General features: G+C 52.6%; 1 protein-coding gene across 2 annotated transcripts in view; it reads right to left on the bottom strand.

The window, feature by feature from the left end:
* The window catches only part of FRMD5 (FERM domain containing 5), an 82,269-nt gene extending 66,350 nt beyond the window's left edge, over positions 1-15,919 (bottom strand). Inside the window, exon 1 of one of the 2 annotated variants that reach the window (XM_065076865.1) lies at positions 15,610-15,919. In XM_065076865.1, the coding sequence (XP_064932937.1) occupies positions 15,610-15,711 (102 nt within the window). In that variant the 5' untranslated portion in view covers positions 15,712-15,919. The remainder of the gene's footprint in view (positions 1-15,609) is intronic. The other variant, XM_065076864.1, reaches the window with a different exon arrangement.
* Between the last annotated feature and the right edge of the window lie 5,630 nt (positions 15,920-21,549).

Below are 21,549 nucleotides of genomic sequence, written 5' to 3'. Positions count from 1 at the left end.
GTTGCTCCGCAGATGCATCACCCCCATAGTGGGACGTCTGCCCTTGAACATGAGCTCAGAACCCGCCAGGCTCATCGCAAAGCCTCTTTGTCAGCCAAGCACACCCTCTCTTCAGCTCTTCCCCACCAAAAGGTAATTACCTTAAGAGCTCATTACAACTACAGGATGTGCAATTACTGCCTGGAAATAATGCGCTATTTTTAGCACATCAGCGTAAAAAGTGGCAGATTGACAAGAATTATCCCTCAAGCAGTAAGACAAGTGGCTTCTTTAAACAGACTCTTCTTTTGGCTGGAAAATAAGCTCCTGTCCCTCCAGAGCAGGTGGCACCACCAGCAGCCCTGGGGCAGGGTCCCAAGGAAAGGAAGATGCTTGACTCAACACTCAAAATGACAAATATCCCAGAGACGCTGCTCAGGTGTCTGGAATTGCCCCCCTGTGTCTGAGACTCTTTGGAATATCATGCCCTTTATTGCCCTTTACAGACATCGTCCCGATGATGAGTGCTAAGATGTCACCCTGCAGCTTGGTGATGCACACAGGAGCTCAACATGCAGTCGTGGTGGCTACCCCACTGCAGCCTGCAATGGGGTGGATGATGTTGCCTGGGCAGGGGCCATGGGAATAGTTTTCCCCAAAAAAGCAGAGACCCCAGTGCCCCATTCCTATGGAGACTGTCAGGAGTGCAGAAGCCCCTCGCTGTGCCCTCAGCCCCACACACAGCAGCCCCCACTCACCACGGACAACCACTGGTGGGCTGAGACATTGCTGGGTCAACAGAAAGCTCAGGAGGTGACACACTGGGAGATTTCAGCCTCCAAGGGAGAAAAAGATAAAAGAAAAGGTCAACATGCATGTGAACAGTGGTGTCCCTGGCTGGGAGCAGCCAGCCACCCCAGACCTCAGTGAGAATTCCCTGTTGTTCACCCCAGTGCATGTGAACAGCTGCCCAGCCTCCCCAAACACTGCCAGCCCCCGTGCTAAGCAGTGACAGGTCCCCCAGCACCCCTGCGCAGGGGATGGTGCTTTGGGAATGCAGCGAACAACGGGGTGACTCTGAGTCATTGATGAAATGTCTGACACATCTTCCCAGGCTGCTTCACATCCCCCGGGCAGCCGGGCGTGCAAGGAGAGGACTAGCCCCCAGCCAAGCCCCTCCTTACCAAGCAGCACCGGCACGTTCCCGCATCCCAACCCCATCCACTGCACGAGCAGCCACCTTTGCCAGTGCTGTGCAAAGCCCCTCCTTGCGCTATAAAGAGCTCTCTAGGAACAGACTTTATGGCTCCGTTCTAAATCTCAGCTATAAAAATATCCATGAAGTGCATGGCTACCTGCAGCTACCTCCTACCAGCTGTGCAGTGATGCTCTCTGGAGTCTCTCCATAAGCAATGACAGATACAAGAGAAGCGTAGGATGATGTCAGATATGCTTAAAATGTGTACGCATTACACCACCATAAATATTTTAAGGGCTTGAGAGAATCTGTTGCTCCGCTGGCCCTCTCAGCCCTCCCCTCGGCAGCCAATGCCATCCAGGCAAAATAATTGTATTTTCAACCCAGTTCTACCACCATGTCTAACCGACACTTTAAATAAAAGCCAGGATAATTGTAGTACTTACAGAAGAATCAAGTGCATTCAAAACAGTCTCTTTTGGCTTCTGTAGTGCATCAGATGATTTTGTTTTCCCAAACACACCTAAAAGATGGCAAGCCGTAAGCACCCACCCTTTTTATGCTTGCTCTGTATGTGTTATTTCGTGCCAGCTTGCTCACTTGGAAGAATACAACAGCAAAATGGCACCATATTTCCTTTGCCTGGCCATGGAGAAAACACTGGGAAAGGGAAGTGCCCAGCTCCGCCAGCAGCATCGACAGCATAGCACTGGCTGCGGCAGCACACATTTGCCCAGGAAGCTGTCACAGATCTCAAATAATCCTACCATTTGCAGACAAGCTCTTATGGCCACCAGGAACAATTTGAGTTGATTCTGGACCACGTTGAAGAGAAATTCCTTGCAAATCCCGTATTTCGACAAGCACAGAGCCTCAATCCCTGTGGCCCCCTCGCTCAGGTCCTGCAGAGGTGGCAGCCTGGTCCCACCCTGCTGTCAGGTTAAGGAACGTACGTCCACCCACCTCTGCCCAGCAGCTTTGACCCAGGTACGACTAGAGGGACATCTGGTTTTGGCAAAACAAGCCTTGCCATGCAGTACAGCTGTCACAGCCCGTCCTGCTGAGGTTTGTGTGCATGACAGACTGCCCAAAGAGAACTGGACCCTCTCCAGAATGCTGAAAAACAAAATAAAGGTTGTAGCCACTGGTATGTAAACCAGCCAATGACGCCAACACCTAGAATGCCACCAGCCAGCAAAGCCAGTGCCCAGCAAACTCTGAACAGAAATCAGGCAGCACTGAACTCATCAGTCGTTGGATAACACATGTGCAGCCGCCTCCCCACAATATCTGGCAGCGTCACCAGGATCTGCGCACCCAGAGAAAAGCACCTTGGTGCCTCCAAGCAAAGAGTGACCTTGGCTGGCACAGGGGTACCTGCTCGGGCACGTGGGGAGCCAGCTGGGAGGTGGTAAGAAAGATGCAATCATTAGGTACAACACTGCAAAACAAGGGAACATCGCAAACAGCGCCACTCCCCTTCAGCCCTTGAATGCACCAGGGCAGTCATGAACTGCCCTTCCCCCTCCCTAATTTAACAGATCCAAGAGAACCATTCAAATATGCATTTTATTATTGCAGCACACAAAATATCCAAGTGTGGATACTGTTATAAAACCATAAAGAAAAGGAAGCAGCAGCACTGGCAGCTGCTTGCGCTGCCTGCAGAACCGCAGCGCGCAGGATGGAGTAGGAGACCGTTTCAGCAAGGCAGGCATGAAAAACTTCATAAAAACAACTAATAATAACTGACAGGTGGCCGTAATTCCAAATAGGTGCCCCGGGTCCTTCAGAACAGCTCACGGTGCAGTACACAGGTGACACCTGATGTGTTCCCCTGCCCATCAGCCCTGTGCCCACCACCAGCACGGTCCAGCTTGGCGAGATGGCGGAGCAAAGCGTCACATCGTGAAGCTCCAAGACAGTCATCACCTTAGAGCTGTTAGGTAATTCCAAAAGTAAGTGGAAAGGGGCTTATCTATTAACTTCCTCCTATGTTTACTTCTGTCTGCTTCATTTGTTATTGTAACACAAGCTGGATCCATCCCCTCAACAGTGGCACTGTGGTGCTGCCCTGAGATACTCACCCAGATGTGCTCCTGCTGCTCCCTGTGACCCATCCTGCAAGGGACAAGTTGAGCACAGCCAGATGCCCCCCCAGGGTGACTCTCCCATCCCCCTGCGAGTCTTTCAGCCCCCAGCCCTGGGACAGACAGCACAGCCTCCAGCACCGCGCGGTTCACAGACTCACAGAACTGCTGACAGCATTTTAAAAACCCAGACATGGCAGGACAGGGAAGTTTCAAGTGACAACTAATGTAAGGAGAGGTGTATCTGCGGCACCGGTTAATCTGACTGCATTAATTAAAGAAATGCAATTTCAGCACAACTTATTTGCCTAAATGGTGCTTTAAACCCAGGTGACATTTTCCAGAAGCTCATGGGACAAGGTTCATCAGAGTCTGTGTGTAACTTCACTGCTTTCCTACAACAGGCAGCACCCAACTCCCAGAGGAGCGGAGCCCTCGGCCCCTGGGAGCCCCTGGCCGCAGGCAGGGATGCTGCCCAGACACAGGCAGCAGCTCCACACTTCGGTTTCCATGAACTAAGTGTCTCACTCAGATGAACCTGTAGGTTTTGCACATGAAATAAATAGGGAACAAGGAGAAGAGATGAGAACGTATCCACCAGTGGTCCTAATCCCCTGTATTAGATGTGGGCATCCCAGGGCATCCATCCGGGTGGGGTCCACAGAGGAGCTCAGCACCCTCCTCCCTCCATCCCTGGTGCCGAAGATCCAGCCGATGCCGAGGGCCACGTTGTCACAGATCCGGGGAGTCCCATGGAGGGGCTCCCACAGCCCAGCAGCTGGGACAGGGCTGGATGTGGATTGACACCAGGTTACGGTTCCTTGTTGTCACTTCCAGGGGCTGGACGTGAAGTTCCATTGCGATGTCCAGCAGCGGGGCAGTGGGGACAAGGGCATCTCCCAGGTGATGTTCCCATGGCGATTCCCAGCCCCATGTTGACTTTTCCTCTCTCCACAGAGACCCATGGAACAAAGGAAAGTACAACAATTGGGCAGTGTGTGTGGGGGTCACGGAGCAGTCACTCCTTTCAGGCTGATTTACGGTTTCCCAAGTTCCATGCAGAAGCCAACAGGGATGCCATTCCGAGCTGCTTTTTACTCTTATCCTTGTCTCATGGGAACTGCACAAAAGTGTAAGACTGCAGCCCAGCTCAACTCACCCTTACCCCACAAACACCACAACCCCTGAGTCACAGCCAATGTCTCTGCCAAGCCACCGGGGCCAGTCCCAGGGCCATGCCTGCTGTAGATGGCACTTGTCCCCAGGGCGGAGGGATGAGCAGACAGACAAACAGAGGGAATGGGGAATCTTGAGTTCAGAGGGTTGGCTGGAAGAACAGCCCATCATTCCAGTGAAGGTCCAGCACTGGTGCTGGGTCTGGGAAGCAAACACCAGCACCCGACACTTGGGGAAGCTTTTTGGCTGCTGCACCCGAGCACTGGGAAGATCTGCACATTTTCTAGACCTGGGTACAAGATTCACATCCATCCTGGAGCTGCCAGCTCCCAGCATTGCTTCTCCCAGTCACCTGTGCCTGGCACGGGCACTAGGTCTGCTGGGGTGCAGGATGCGGGCAGCTGGCCCCAAGCATGGGGCACCGAGCCCTCCCACACCCCAGGAAACCCTAACACGGCTGATTAGTCTCAGAGAATACATCTTCCCCCTGCTCACTTCCAGGGGGTGAAGGGAGAGCCAGAAGGATTTGGAAATTTCTGTCCTGAGTGCAGGAGGTTTAATTGCTCACGCTCTCCATTACTAATGCACTCCCCTGGCAAAACTCACATCCTGCGACACAGGAACCATAATTGAGTTGCAGCTCAGCCATGATGAGCCTTCTCACGGTGAGGTTCCCTGGGGACAAGCCCTGCTCCAGGTCACAGCCGTCCCTCTGCTCATCCCTGCGCTGTCACGGATGCCAGCACTGCTTTGGCACTGCCGTCCCCTTCGCAGCAACCCTCTACAGGGACCTGCTCACTGCTGCTGGGTTTTGTACTTCTTTCTACCCAAGAATGGATCGTCTCCTCCTCACAAACACAGCAGTTACGATTCAGGCTCAGAACCATGTTTCTGGCGGTTGCGGGTCTCAGGTTGGTTGGGGAGGAGCCACGACGCAGCACTGGCACTCGCTGCTCAGTCCTGGCTGCTGGAGCTGCCCCCAGGTCCTGCACCCTGCACAGGGCTGGGGGCCAGCAGGTGGGCGGACGGGCACCAAGGCCTCCAGCATCCTCACCCGGTGCCAGACACGAAGGGTTGGGATGTGCTCTGTGCTGGGAGAAGCAGAAAGAGCTCTGCTGCAGGCTGCTCTGCTTCTCCTTCACTTGCAACCCTGCACTGCGAAGCAACATCACATCAGCCCTGAGCAGTGAAATTACCCTCAGTGCAAAGCAGTACCAACCCTGTACAGTGAAATTATTCTCACTGCAAAAGCAACGTCAACCCTGAGCAGTGAAATTCTCCTTGCTGCCCATGGCACCAGCCCTGGTCAGTCCAGGAACCAAAGCATCGTTCCAGGCAAACCTCACGTCCCTCCTCGTGCTCTCCTCGTACCCGTCTCTCACGAACGTGTCCTCACAGAAACTCTAGTGGAAAAAGGATGAGCTGTTAGCCCAGTTTGGCAGCCAAGAGAGGTCATGGTGCAGGGAGGAGCTGTGGGTGTCCCAGAGCAGCACCCATGGGGCACCCAGGGGGCAGGGGTTGCACAGCTGCTCCCCCAGCACATTTTTCCCCTCGGCTGCCCCAGGACACTGGCAGAACATGACACGGATCATCATCATCAGCTCATGGATATGAAGATTAACCATGTCCAAAAGCCACGTCTCTTCAGAAAAGCCCAGCAGAGCTGACTGAGAATTACACACCACCCACAGAAACTAAAAACCAAACCAGCCTAAAATGCCTCAGACATCATTCCCCATTACACTCTATGACATCCTTGTAACAAAATGCCACATGTTAATTAAAAGCCCTACAGAAACAAGCATGCTCTCCCCTCGGTGGCACAGGGGTTACTAAGAAAAGCCTCAATCTCATTTCTTTCCTCCAAGCCGTTGGCTGCATCTTCCTTTAATTCTCGGGGACTTTGCCAAGGGGCCGATGTAGCAGCGCTGACAGTGGAAAGCATCCCATAAGGGCAGAGAGAAGTCACTGTCATCATTGCTCAAAGCATGCTATGTTGGGAATTATTTTATATTAGCACCTTATTTATGTCTAGAGCAGATGTTAAGCTGAGGGACACGGTACCCAACTAAATCAGAGCCCTGCGAAGGGGCCACGCGAGCTGCCCACACCCCGGGGAGGCCCAGCAAGGCAGAACGGCAGATGCCGGCACCGCTCATCCACCCCACGGCCACTGCTTCACGACCCAGCGCTGTATCCCACAGCCCCAGATGGAGAAACCCCTCATGAGAAAGCAGAACTCACAACTGGTTAAAGCCTCACCAGTGGCTTAAGGAGTTGCTGCCAAGAAGGGGTGACAGGCTGGGTAATCATTCCCTGCAGGTTTGGGATTTTTATATCAACGTGCAAATGAGAATGATGCAAAACTGTAAACACGCATGTAATAATGCAAGTGGAAGAAAGGATGGACAGAAGTAACACAGAGCTGGACCAGAAGACAGAAGAGTCCATTCTGCATCAGGAGATGAACCTTAATATTGAGGAGCAGCCCAGGAACACAGAGATTCTGGCAGGACCGCGGTCCAAGAGTCCCCTCCAGAGGGATGTGGGATGGTGCCAGCACAGGGCAGGAGCTGTCGGCTCAACTGGCAGAGCCAGTGGCACAGGGGACACGGAGTGCATGGCGGGGACATCCCACCATCTGCCACAGCCCCACTGCCCACACCCTCTCACCACCACCTCCAACCCAGCCCTCCCCCTGCTTTCTCCCCCACCCTCACAGCTTCTCCCCCTCCAATCGCCCAGAGCTCCCAGGGCCCAGACCCCAAAGACATTCTGTTCTCATTTCACATTTCCTTTGGAAAACCGTTCTTGTTCGCCAGCCAGAAATATTAGTCAGCATGCTATATAGTGCAACGCTAATGAGAATTAAATCGATTCATGAAAAGTACCTGCTCAGCATGTTTCTTATCTATTTTTCAAACATAACTATATTGGATTCTGGCTGGGTTTTTTGCAGTTCCAATATACTGTCCATTCTATAAGTTCAGTATATAGATAACATATAGTTAGAATGGCTATAAACTACCTCATCTATATATTCCTAAAGACTCTGGCTCCAGAATGGTTTAATCCATTTTTGTAATTTTTTTATTAAACAAAAATTTCCTATTGGCAGCTAAATGGATTTTTCCTTTGGGATCCCAGCTTATGTGCCAAGCTAAAAGCCAATACAACCTGAAACAGCCCTGCTCTAAACCCTCTAAAAAACAGAAAAACCTCATCGATACGACAGATATGCCACTATAATTAAAGTCTTTGGTAACAGACATTGTGCAGCCAAATATTCTATTTCCAGCTACAGCATTGATCAAAATTTGACATCCAGCATTAACTCACTGAGGTCTCTCTGGCCTCACAAAGCACAATATCCCAAAGCTTTTGTTAATTATCATTTACAAAAAATGCCTTGTCTGTCTGGCAGTACCTGGCAAGTCGTGACCCACCTTATTTCACTCCTCCCCGCAGCATCCCAAACCAGCCTAAGATTTTTCTCCATGCTCAGGAGTCCAGTGCTTATATTCTTTACTGCCAGATACGAAAGATTAAAATAAGTGCAAACCTTGAATTTCCACTGAGATGCTCAAGGCAGAAAACTGACTCTCCTGGGGAAAGAAAATGGGTCTCAGCGTGTGCCCAGCTCCAGTGGGACCACAGCCTGGCCAGGGGCGGAGCGATGCTCCCCGCTCAAAAATCTGAAGAAAACTTGTTAAAATTATTATGCTAAGATTATTAGGTCACAGCTGTCCCCTGGCTCTGAGCCCCGCAATACTCACACCTCTTTGGGAGGGATTCCCCAGCCGTGGCATTTGCACAATGCAAGGTACGTTCTACTAACCCGGACAGGTTCTCCAGTCTGTTCCCTTGTCTACAGAAGAGCCCTTTCCATTTACATCAACTTTCCTGATCAGGACCAAAGACTGAACAATTTTAGAACAGATTCCCCCGGTTTCCACAAGGAAAACTGGGGACAGTCACTAATGGAAGGACAAAGTTGATCCTTGGAGCAGCTAGAAGATCCCATGGCTTAAACCACCACTCTGCTCCACAAACTGCTTATGTAAAAATGGCACCATCTTGCTCAGAACGCAGCTCCTGAAGTGTATCTGGAGAGACAGCTGCTGACTTTAGTGAGGAAAATAAGATTTTCCTGTATTTTCCCCTTGCTGTCCCCTGCAGCCAAAGGAGGCACGATGGCATCTCGCATTTTGTGTGTGTGCAGAATAAACTGCTTTCCTCGTGACATTTCAGCTGCCAAGTCACTTTTGCAAATGAAGACAATGGTGACCAGTGAAGCTAATCTACATGGGCGGTAATTGCCAAAGTGTAATTAAGGGCAAAGTACAGTCTGCATCTTTAAAAATGACGATGCAGGAGGAACAAAGCGCCCAGCTGCTCTCCAGGGCCATGCCAGTTTGGTCCACTGGCAGTCACAAAATTCCTATTTTTTATTAGAAAAAAGAGCTTCCCCACTGGCAGTCAGAAGCCCAGTTCAAACAACTTCCCTCTGCGCTGGCCCTTTGCAGAAAAGAATCAGGCTCTAAGCACCAGGAATTTTTCGTAGATACTAAGCTCAGTCTTGGCCATAATTACACAACAGACGTGACATCTGCACCACACGTAGGAAAACTGCCTGTCCAACCCCAAATCCCACAGGTTCCTTAGGAACAGTCATATCCCAGTACATCTCACCCAGTAAATTCCTGGAAAACCAGATCGTCAAAATCTGTGCCACAGAGAGACTGGATGTGACTGTCCTGTCCCCAGCACCAGCCGTGTGCCCAGGGGATGGGGCTGCAGCAGCTTCAGACCCCACACCCTTCCCCTTGTTTCGGAATGCAACGGGCAGCAGTCACTGATCTGTCATGGGATGAAAACACCATCATGGATAGTTAATAGCTACTTTCAGCTGCAAGAACTCCTTGTGCCGATGTCCCAGAATATAACAAACAAAAGACAGGCTTGTTTGAATAGGAGGCAGGTGGTGACAGCAGGGGGAGACAGGCAGAATTTGAAGCTTAAAAATACCTTTTGATTTGAGATGGTCAGGTAGGCACGTGCCTGGGGATGTTTATGGGCAGTGATTTCACGCACACACAAACCCCCGTGTGTTTGTTACGGCCACAGCAGCCAGAACTCTGTTGTGAACACAGAGGGGTAACCCACAAGAGGTGGCCGACAAAGAAACAAATTAGGATACATTTTCCTGTATTCTGAAGCTTGTAAGAGGCTGGTAGGAAAAACAACCAAAAATAACTAACCACAAATCCTGCCATGGATTTAGCTCCATCCTTCCAAATCATCGCCCCAGCGCCGGCAGGACAAACCCCGGCCCACGCGCACGGTAGCTGTGCTGGGGCTGCACCAGAACCTGCTCCCGGCTCCCTCCTGCTGAGCAAGAGCCCCCGGCCCTGCAGACACTCGCTGTGGATTCATCAGCTTTGCAGGCAGTTCCAGATCATCAATATGAAATTGCTCTCATACCGCTGTGATAATTTACTCTCAAAAAATTTCAAATAAAAGAATTTGACCTGAAACCTTCTTATTTGCAGAAGAAACTCCAAAGCTTTCTGTAACCAAACAATATTTGGTGGTTTTGACCACAAACAAGCGGCTGATGACAGAAGCGCTGTCCAGTTCTCTCTGCAGCAGCACCAACGTCTGACCCCTGTGCTAAGAGGGTGTTGTCTATTCTTGATAAAATTGATAGCAAATAAAATACTGCCCTTGTCGTCCCATAGGAAATCCCTGCTCGTTCCCAGCCTTCTCCAGTACCACGCTGTCATTTCTAACAAGTGACAGCAGTGCCACGCATCCTCTGCTGCTTGGAAACCAGGAGTGCAGTGATTTCAGAGGGTTTGATCTCTAAACTACCCCCACCTGAGGGACAGCATCCTGCGCAGGACAGAGGGACGGCTCCGTGGCAGTGGGAGCATCGGTGTGCTCTGCGTGGTGAGATCCCCATCCTCCCGCACAACCTGTGCTCGCCACGGCGTGCATGACATTCCTGCAAGGCCCCCAGAGGGCCAAAGTGTTGAGGGAACCACATGGTTTGGTTTTTCCCACTGGCAAACTCCCACCTCATGTAGCGCGAGATGAAGATGAGCACACATCATCCTCGAACACGTGGGACCAAGGGCTGCTGCCCAAGCCAACAAGGATTCCACTTGCCATTGACACCCAAATTCCCCCAGCGTTTGCAGGCAGTGGCCGTTCTCAGTGCCCCCAGCCATGCTCAGGAACCCACCTTCACACGTGGTGCAACATCCCCCCAAGAGGACACCCACCCCTCGCGAGCTCTGGAGGAGCTTCCACAGGCTGGTGGAACCTCCATCAGGACCTTCCCCACCACTGATGCACCTCAGCGAGGGTCTGGCTCACCACACAGTCTTTGCCCGTCTTCAGACAGGGCTCCCAGGAGAAGCCAACCTGCAAGGTTTCAGCTACAACACAGACCCAACGGGTGAACCAACGAGAGAGATCGTAGATGCTGTCGGTGCTCCTGGTCTCATCCAGGGCAAAGTGCAACATCAGGCGAGCTCCCACGGAAGGAGATGGCTTTGCTTGGACGTGGCCACCGGCATCCTCCCCATAAACACCATCCTTTGGAGCTCCTGAAGAGTCAGTCAAAAATTAAAAACAAGTGGGCTGCTCAAAGCACTTTCAGTATTCTCCAGACACCTTAAAAAAAACCTCCTACTGTGCATTACCTAACTTTTTACATGGCAGAGGCAGAAAATGTCTTATTTAGGGCTGCTATTGTACATATCCTTCTACATTGGTAATACTCTGTGTCTGTATACATATATATCTATATTTGCCTTCAACATCTTACACGGGAAAGCAATAACCAAAGCGGTCCTTTCAGGAAACTGGCTCCTAAGAGGGGGATAGTTGGCAGTTTCACAGCAGGTAACATTGTAAGACAGGTATGAAAAGTTAACAGAAAATTGACATTTCAGCTGGTGAAGAACAGCAGCACTAGAAATATTTTCAATGGGTCTCCACAACAACTTGTGTGTCTGCCTCTCATTAAAACAAGAGTAAATATGTCACTAGTTTTTCAGTGGATGTTTAGTAGATGTTTTGTATTTAGAATTATATCTTTGGAAATTAATGTAAAAGGGAAAGGGAGATGAAGCCCAAGAAACTCTCAGCTTTGACTTCAAACTCGCTGTGCGTTTTGGGCAGTTTTGTTTCCAAGCCCATCACCCGGGGGGTATGTAAATGCTGGCCAGCCACAGAATCCTGCGGGTCTTGCGTTCGGCATCGCTGAACACAGGGCTGGGGTTGCTGTGGTCCTGCAGCCCAGAGGCTTTGCCGATGGGCTCAACCTGGCTGCAGCAGGATGGGCTGCAGCAGGATGGGCTGCAGAGTCAACCCCAGCTCCCCGGCACGGAGCCTGGCAGATCCGGCGCTCCGGCAGTGGGAGCATCCTCCAGCGAGGACACATCACCTGCGCCCGGACTGCGGCCGAGAGCCCCGCTGCGCCAGCACCGCTCTGCTAACCTATTTCCCAGCAAGAGCAATTGGAAACTCTCAGAAGATAAAAAGATAATGAACAAATAACCTTCACAGTAGCCAGCGCTGCAAAAACCCGAGGCTCCCCTTCGTGTTGACTGCCTGTTATTAATGATCCTGTCGGGTCTCTTAATGAACTTTGTGCTTCATGTGGAAAACACGGGGTTTGTCCAAGAACACAGTCAAGATCTCATTTTTATTTATTTCCAGTCTCACACAAGAAACTTCTTACATTCTGAACCTAAGAAACCTCATTTTTATATTTATTTTCTCACGTCTCCACGTTCTCGTAGTACTACTGAGGTTTGAAACAAAACACCACTGTCTCTTCAGGAAAATGCTTGATGCATCGAGCAATGGCAAATCATTAATTATTTCAAGCCTCTTATACCACCACTGACACTACACTGAAGAACTTAAAACATTTCCTCAGACAAGCAGCTCAGTCACAGCAAAGCCGCAGCGTGAGAGCATCGCTTGGGTTTTCAAAGCTCGCTTTATTCTGAGCGCGGCTGCCAGGCTGGCACACGGCTCTGCGAGACACGGAGCGCAAGGTGGGAAGTAGAAATTAAACCAAGTGCTACACCAGACCCTGGCCACGGAGATGAACAAAAAGCCTTTGGGAATGGCTGCTCCTCTCCACCAGCTCCTTGGGGACACGTCCAGGGGCAGGGACACTGCTGGGACCCGGGGCCGGCGCCAGCACAACACCAAGGGCCGGAGTGCGAACAGGCATTGCTGCGTTCTCACCTTTGCTTGTCCCCACACTGCAAACTGCCACCTACGCTCCTTTAAAAGGTGCCTCTGTGATAAATAATATGATTAAAATACAAGCTTTTCTGAGTCAGAAAGCCTAACATCTTCATGTTGAGGCAGCTGCTGGGAGTCCCTGAGCCCTGGCAAGCGCTGAGACCAACAGCTCTGCCCTGCTCTGCTCGCCAGCAAACACAGACCCTGCCCCAGAGCCCAGCAGAGATGAACACTGGGACAACGTCCTCCCCACACCAGCAAACTACTGGAATACACAAAAAAAACCTCAACACCAAAACACCTGACAGAGGTGCCGACCCAGCTGCCTGACCCACTGCTGATGCTGCCCCTGCCTGCAGCAGCTCTGTCCCCAATGTCCCCTACCCTCGGGGAACCCATGGACCAGCTCTCCAGGCTCCTCTGCCTGCTCGGATGGGCTGTTTGCAGTGACAATTAGGGCAAAAGAGAGAAAGGATTTACCCAAGCTCAAACAACGAACTGTTTAACATGGGAATATTATCAAAGTAAACTTTGGATAATCAAATAAAAAGGGCTTTATTTAGAAACAGAATATTCAGTTATTCTCTAGCAGTACCCCTACTCAAACACCTGTTATCAGGCACAGCCAGAGGTTAATTTTATTGACAGATCTAACCAGTGCTATTATCTGAAACACAAATAAGACCTCCTAAAATCAGCTCTGCCTCCAATGCTTCTGTCTTTCCCCCAGCAATGGAAAGGCCAGATGACCTGTCAGACGGGCCATGCTTCAGGGAGGGCCCCACGTCCTCACCACGTCCCCACACACTGTGTGGGAGCAGCAAACACATGGGCACAGCAGCAAAAATCCATGTTACAAACTTCCAGCAAGCGGCTTCACTCTCCAGATGCGCGCTGTGATTAACAGCACTGCGTATGAAAACTATGACTTATGCTTTGGACACTTTCTCTGTATTTAAGTAAAAATAGAAGTACATAAATTAGAAACAACAGGCGTAGAAACAGCCTGGGTGAGTAAACACGATGGATCTCAGCAAGTCGTGAAATATCTGCACTCGTGAGGGAATGACCTTCAAAACTCATTCACCGCTCCCAGCCTGTGTGGTGACGGTTTTTCTCACTTGCGAGACATTATACATTCCTACTATGCACGCTTTAATTCTGCACAGACTATAAATACTTGGCTTATAAGGCAGCATGAAAGAAATAAAAACCAAATATCTAGGTGGGATAACCTTGATTGTGAGGGTAATATGAGCTAATTCTTTATACCTTAGGTCATGCATACTAAATACCAGGGTTCAGTAGTTACTATGCTGTACATAAAATAAGCCATTGAAATACATGATCAAGTAGTATTTTGTCTTAAAAAAATTTTTAAAAAGACAGACATGCAAAATGACAACACCTTGTTAAATTATCTTAAGGACAGAAAATCCAGATTTTTCTAAACTGCATTGCCCATACTTTCTCTCCCAAACTACAGTTTTCCATTGAATTTGTATTAAAAACAACTTCTGAGAGACGAATTAGTTTTGCTTATGCAAAACAAACTAGGTTGCCGGTATAGTTGTTTACTGGGTCACACTTTACAATCCAGGTGGGGGAGGTGAGGGAAGAATGAGCAGCATTAGCATTCTCCAGCCGTTTGTTGCACAAAACACCGTATTTACCTATTTTAAGCGATTTAAACAAAACCGATGGTGCCTCCCATAGCCTGCAGCATTCCTAGGTAACCATTCTTTAACATCACCATTTAAAGCGTGTTTCTCCCTGTAAAGGAGAAGATGCTCCCTCCTCCTCGGAGCCGGAGAGGACTGGTGAGACCCAGCGAAGGCTGGAGGGTGGGAGTTGTTGCTATTTACATGTTGAGTCACCTTTACTCCAAACTCTGCACTGAATTTTCCATTGCCCACGGGCTGGGCTGAAGCCAGGCGATACCCGCAGGAAGAGTCGCCGGTGCTATCGCGTACGAGTTCGTGGCGAGCTCTCTTGCAGAAATCATGACACGAATGAAGAGTAAAAGCAGTCGGAGCCAGGGATGCTCATCTCAGCCCTCCAGTCCCAAGGTCCCGGTACCTGACTAGTGGCAGCAGAGCCAGAGAACGCCTTTTTCCAGTTTTTAGTAATACGACATCCTGCGGTCCCTGTGGGCTGAGCCGCGGCCCCGCGCAGACCCGGCAGCAACCGGCGGCTGCGGGTCCCGGTCCCGCCGGCAGCCGGGCTGGGCAGTAGCAGATGCGCACCCGGTCCCGCAGCTCCGGACTGTGGCGAGCCCAAACAACCGCTCATTAGGGCAAAGCTGGGCGCTAACGAGGGAGGCGGACCGGGCACCCCGAGATGCGGCGGCGGCCGGGGAGAGCCCAGTCCTACCCGGCAGCATCTCCCTACCCGGCAGCATCTCCCGCGCACCCTGCCCAGCAGCACCTCCCGTACTTCACTTCGTACCCAAGTCCCCCCTGCGATGCCCGGAGGCCCCGCAGCCAAAAGAGGAGGCACCGCCTGGCTCCGCGGGGCACGGCCGCGGCTCTCCCCGGCGCCGGGGCGGCCGTGCCCGGCTGTCCCTGCCCGGCTCCGGCTGCGCTCCGGGGGCTGCGGGTTCTCGGCGGCAGGGGAGGGGTTCGCAGGCGGGGGGCTCTGCCCCGGGGCTCCGCACCGCCGACAGCCGCGGCCCGTTTCCCGCGGCGACGCTCCGGACGCCTCCCGAGAGCCGGGAAGCCGCGGGCGGCGGGAACGGGGCGGGGGGGGGTCTGCCTTTGTTCGCGGCGGCAGTGCAGGACCGAGACGCCCCCGCCGCTCCGCTCCTTTTGTCTGCCAGCTTCGGGCGGCAGCGCGGCGGCTCTGGGGGCAGCGCGACCCCCGCACGGGGTTGTGCCGCCCCCGCGGGACACTGACCTGGATGGTGCAGGTGTACTCGCTGTCGTCCAGCAGCCGCACGGTGCAGTTGTACTCGCGGTCCAGGTTCCTGCTGCTGCCACTCATCCACCTGCTCAGCATCTTCCCGAGGCGGAGAGGCGCGGAGCGGCGGGCGCTGCCGGCGGAGCCTCCGCTCACATCCCGCTGCCGGCGCGGCGCGGTGCAGCGGGCGCGCCCCTCGCCCGGCCCGGCCCTGTCCCCGCTGCGGGCCGAGCGGCGCGGAGCGGAGCGCAGTGCCCGTGCCCGGGCCGCGGCGCTCGGCGGGCGGGTGGAGGCAGGGCCGGGGGGGCGCCCGGCGCCGGCTGCGGGGGCCAATCTCGGCGCCGCGGCGGTGACGGGCTCCGCCGCAAACCAATGCGGCATGGGGGGGCGGCCCCGCCGCCTCCGCGGGCAGCCCCGCACGGGAGGGGGCTCCGCGGGCGCGAAGGGGTTGGGGGGGCGCTGCGTGCGCGGCGCTGCCCCCGCCGGTGGGGGGTCCGGGGTCTCCTCGGGACACCGGGCACTGTGGCCCCGCTCCCCGCAGCCTGGCGCCCACCGAAGGACTCCCGGCCCGGGGGCAGCGGGGCAGGGCGTGGGGCAGCCCGGGCTGTGCGGGCACTTGGGGTGCGTGCGGCCGAGGGCACCCTCGGCCCGGACACCTGAGCAGGGAGCGGCCGTTCCCGTCCTGGGGAGGAGGAGGCTGCGTCCCTGGGGACCGCAGGTGAACAAGCCCGACCCTGGGGCCTGCAGGTCCCTACCGCAGCACCAGCCCTCGCCCGGCTCTCGCAGATTGGGGTTAGTAGGCTGGTGTTCCACGGAGGGGTTGGCTCCAGCGGCCCTGGGGGCAGGACGCTGGGCCAGCCCCACTGCTGAGACAGTTTCCAAGGCATGAGCCTCTCTCTTAGTGTTCATTCACTATGAAAGGAAACTTTAATATCCCTGGTTATTAGACAAAACGGACTCTAAAAGTGTTCAGTGCTGCTCAGATGCAGTCGGTGCTGCTTTGGAGAAGTGAAATACCTGGTGGCAGTGTCAGCAGCGACCAGGGCTGGGAGCCTGGCTGGCAGTGCTGAGGATCTCTGCCTCCAGCCCTGGCCATTTCCTGGCTGGGTGTCACACTGTCCACAGCCATACCTGTGCAGAGCAAGGGCCCCCGAGGGGTTCAGCATTGCTCCCTCTGCCACCCTGGCTCCACACATGCGACAAATGCTTGAAGCAAACAGGCCCCAGTGAGGGTCCTGCTAAGCTGCCTCTGGTCTATCGCCCTGCAGCACAGGCCCTGTCCCTGCTGCACCTTCCTGACTCAGCTCGTCCTTGCCGGGGGACTCATCTGCATCCCCTCCAGCTGCAGACACAGGCTGCACTGCAGCTCCCGGCCTCCCTTCCTCAGCACCAGCCTTAGACTCCAAATGCGCAGCTGTTTAAGAGGTCCCTGTGTTACCTCTGCTCCAACTTTGCTCACTCCCTGCCTTCCCAGCCAGAAAGACGGTTTACACAGCCATGTTCCCCACCTTTCCCCAGGCAGCACAGGCTCCCTGTTTCCCAGCCCTTCAGCCCTCTCTCGCTGCTGGGCAGCACCTCCCCCTGCACCACAACACTCTGCAAACCCCTGCCCAGCCTCGACAGCCAGGAGAATGGCTCCAAGGTGCCGGGGGCTCTCCAGGTTCTCGTGTCCCTGACACCCCATCCTTGCTGTGGCCAGTCCACACTCTGGCAGATGGGACTCGGACCCCAGCACTTTTCTTTGGGGCCAGACGATTCAGGGGTTGTCCCCATGACAGATGACAAGAGATGGGTCTTTCTGAGCCCCCATCTCTCTGTCCCCAGCCAGGCTGGCTGTGCCAGCTCTGCCCACCACGGTTGTGCTCATGGAAGCACCACAGAGAGGAACCAGTCTTGGTTATCTTAGTGTCCAATAGGCAATTAATCTAAACTTCCAGTTAATGCAAATGACAGAGAGGGAATGCGATGTTGCAGGCAGTGGTGCTGCAGCAGTGAGACAGAGAGCACCATCTCAGAGTGGACATTATTCTGCTGGAAAACAATGAAGGCAAACCCAGAGCCTTGGCCTGTGTGGGGTGTCTGTCAGGACACTGAATCCTGCAGCTTCCCAGGAACATGGGTTGTGCCCAGCACGTTGTCAGGAGGCGTGATGCAGAGCCCGGAACAACAACGGCGCTTTTCACAAAGAATGGGACTCGCTCCTGAACCATCTGGGCACTTTTACAAAGATGCTTGTATTCACTAAAGTAGCTGCTACTTTGTCATGTATCCCACTCTGCATAAATTGTTCATCTGCCTCAGAGCTCCCCTTCTGAACCAGCTGAACTGTTAATGAAGAATGGGATCCTCAGCATTAGCAGGTGCTGCTTTCATCAAGAACAGAAGCTCTGAGCCAGCTGAGTGGCTTAATGAAGAGAGCATTCATGCCATAGCAGCCCCGCTTTGTCAGGAGCCTCTCACCCATGCCGCGCTCGCCTGTTAACTTCGTTCCTCCACCAAGTGAACGGTTTTGCTGAGGTTCCAGTTTTTGACAGACAAAATGTATCTTTTTTAAAGACCCTCACTGAGGCAATGCAGGAGCCAAGCTCATCCCCCTCTGCTGCCTCAGGCTCGTCCTCAGAACAGGGCCATGGCTGCAGCCAGACACCTGAGGGCAGCTCGGCGCTTCTCTCTCAAACTACCTGAAAAGGTTTCCAATGAGTGTATCAAAGGCTAAAAAATGCCCTTATAAAAACACTCTGTTCCCCAGCTTTGACTGACAAGAATGCAGTTTTGATGAGTAATGTCTTTTTTCCTTTTTAATAATTAACACAGCAAATCCTACAAATTCTCCATATTTGGATTCTCCATTACTTGCAGATTTGAGCTCAAAAATCCAAAATGCAGCTTTCCAAATGTATTTTTAAAATTAATTCCTAGGTGAATTTGTTTTCCAGTAGGTTAAACTTCACTAAGAGGTTGCATCTTAAAGCCCTGGAGGACAGAAGGGACTGTCCTGCCAGGGGATGTCCCCATCCTGCCGGGGATGTCCCTGTCCCCAGTATTTGGCTGGACATCTCTGGTTCACCAGCAGCTGCCCTCTGTCTTGGCACAGCCCTAACGGGTGACTGTTCCTCTTTAAATTATGCTAATGTTTGGAAGTGATAACTACTTGTGCTCTAGATGACCAAAACATGGACTTTTGCTTTAACTGGCATTTCTTGTTTCACTGCAGCCTGTTCTGTTTAGATACTTTCTGCATTTTCTTCATCCAGAGCCAGCAAATGAGGCTGTCAGCTTTGCTTTGCTTTTCAGCAGGTACCTGAATCTGAAATTATAGAAAAACAATGGTTCTTATCATCTGAGCTCCAACACAAGCCCAGCATCATCCACATGAGATGTCAAAACATGGTCCAGCTCATTGGGTTTGCCCATAATTTAAATGGTCACCAGTACTGTCAGTTTTGTCATTATACTACCAAATCAGCTGGATTCCCAGCCGTGCTCTGCTCTCCCAGGCTGTCTGCAGCATGAAGCAGGCATTGATTCACCAGTTCACGCCTGCTCTCACTTTTCTATACACTGAGACAGAAACCAAAGACCAAATTCTCTGCTATTCCTTAATTACTTTTTGTTAATGAAAAGTTTTGGAAAAAAGACTTTCACCTCTTCTAGAAAAAGGCTCACCAGCTATTGAAACCAGCCCACCATGTGTCTGAGCTCCCTTACATTTACATGCTCTGAACTGGAATAAATGCTTGTATATGCTTCAGACAGTATTTTTCTACAATAACAAATAATTATAAACACTATGGCAACCAACGAGGGACCCATCACTGGCTTTAGGCCAGTATTTCAGAAATGCATGCTGGGCACCAGTGGGAGATTTTTCCAGGGGATGCAGACAGGGAGTGCTCTGCCCTTCAGCGAGTGTTTGTACATCCTTCATCCTCAGCTGAACACTAATGGCCATGGGGAACATTTGGACCAGCAACTGAGTTACCTCCTCCAGCAAAATGAGGTCAGGAAGTTCTAGTTATTTAGGCTTAGACAGTGTCCCTGGCGCAGCTCATGCAGTAGTGGTGGCAGGTCTAGCTGGGGAAGATACAAGCTGTACCAACAAGAAATCCCCAAATCCTGTTTCTCCCATGATTTCTCCCAGTACAGCGGGAAGCAGCATGATGTGCTTCACATGCATATCCATGTATGTCTTCGGTCCCTTTATTATTTCTCTGTATCCTGGTATTATTTCCATCAGCACCATCTGATGGGAAGGGGCTGCTGGCACAGAGGTGGCTTCTTGTGCCACTAGGGATGACACCACGCTCCTGGAGGGAGTTTCATGCTGAGATGAAGAGAAAAGGAAACAAAGAAAGGTGAGGAAAGGAGGAGACTCAAAATGACAGAGTAAGAGAAGCAAAGAGAATGAGGGAGGAGAACAAGGTGGTGAGGATGGAAGTCAACAGTAAGAGCCAGGAGTGAAAGCGGCGGCTGGAACCACCCCAGCAACTGCCCCACATGTACCCATGGGGAACAGGCTGTAGCATCCAGCTTCCCAGCTCACAGGCATTTAAAATTTTAACCCTAGTTTTCAATTATAGCCAGAGGATAAAATTTCAGCCTGTTAGGAGGAGGTGGGAACCTGCAGGGCAATGCACATTAATTACTGCTGACATACAGGGACCAGCTCATTAGGCAGAGGTCTCCTTCAGCTCCAGCACACAATTTTTGGCTGGAGGCAGGTATTTCAGGGGGTAATTACAGAGCCTGTGCTGTCGGCCTCATACACCTTCTCACTCCTCCTGGAGCTGTGGGGTGCAGAGCAGCTCTCAGGTGGGGAAGGTGCTGGGAAGAGCCCGGCAAGAAGCGGAGGTGAAGCTCAGACCCCTCTGTAGCATCCATCGCCTGCGGCAACGACAATGAAGAACGAAGGGGAGGAGGGGTCTTGTGCTCAGGGACCACTGCTCTGGGTGCAGTCTGGGGAAACCCTTGCTCCGCCTCAGTTCCGAGCAGCATGATCTGCCCAGCAGGACCAGCCAGCAATAACCCTCCATCAGCAACCTGGTGTGCAGCAATGCCATCTGCATGCCAACAGCGCTTGAAACTCTCCATCTGATCTCACACCCTATAACATGCTGCTTCTCCAGCACAGTCTGTCACCCCGAGAAGCAGCATCTCTCCAGAGGGTGTTTGCTGCCACACTCCCCAGCAGGCAACAGGACACAGGTGAATTTCTGCTTGGGCGTTCCTGCCAGCTGGAGGACACCTGCCAGGGATGGAGCAGCAGATGCAGACCATGCCGCTGGGTCACTCCCGAGCATCTCGTTTGTTCCCCTCAGACGGCATTGCTGTGGCTGGCACCTCACCATGGGACCCCTGAGCTCCCCGGGCGGTTCTGCTGTGCTGGAGCTGTGGGCAGTGCCTGACGTCTCTCTCACCTTCACCTCTGGCTGCATCCAACAGGGCTCGGGACTTCTTGGGAAATGGTTTCCTCCATAAGGCAGAGCCTGTGTCTTCTACAGGTTCCCCAGAGGATCAAAGGCACCAGCCTTTTTTTGGTCCAAAAGATCCTTTTAAGGGTCTTCATCCCTGGATTTCTTCACTTTTCCTTAGGGAGCTCTCTATGGCCGAGCCCCTCGTGGTGCAGAGCTCGCTGCCCATGGCAGCACCACGTCTGCCCTCGTGGAGGAATGTGCTTGTGGACGAGACAGACAGCACAAAATGTGACATTCCAGTGAGCAATTCACAGCACACAATCGCTGTGACTTCTTTCCCTGCTTGCAGAGCTAATCATAGGTATGTCAGAAAAAGCTTTGCTCTGCGCTGGCGGCAGAGATTGGAGCCCCGAGTTTGTGCCTGGCGAGACAGGGCACGCAGGGCTCATTCCTCCTCCTGAGTCACTGCTTTGGCAGACACTCACATCACCCAGCCTTGAAAGTGCAAATACAACTTCCAGTC

The sequence above is a fragment of the Columba livia genome, chromosome 11 (genome assembly GCF_036013475.1).
Source record: "Columba livia isolate bColLiv1 breed racing homer chromosome 11, bColLiv1.pat.W.v2, whole genome shotgun sequence".
Lineage (NCBI taxonomy): Eukaryota > Metazoa > Chordata > Aves > Columbiformes > Columbidae > Columba > Columba livia.
The sequence above is the reverse complement of the archived record's forward strand: the minus strand, read 5'-3'. Positions and strand labels throughout refer to the sequence as shown.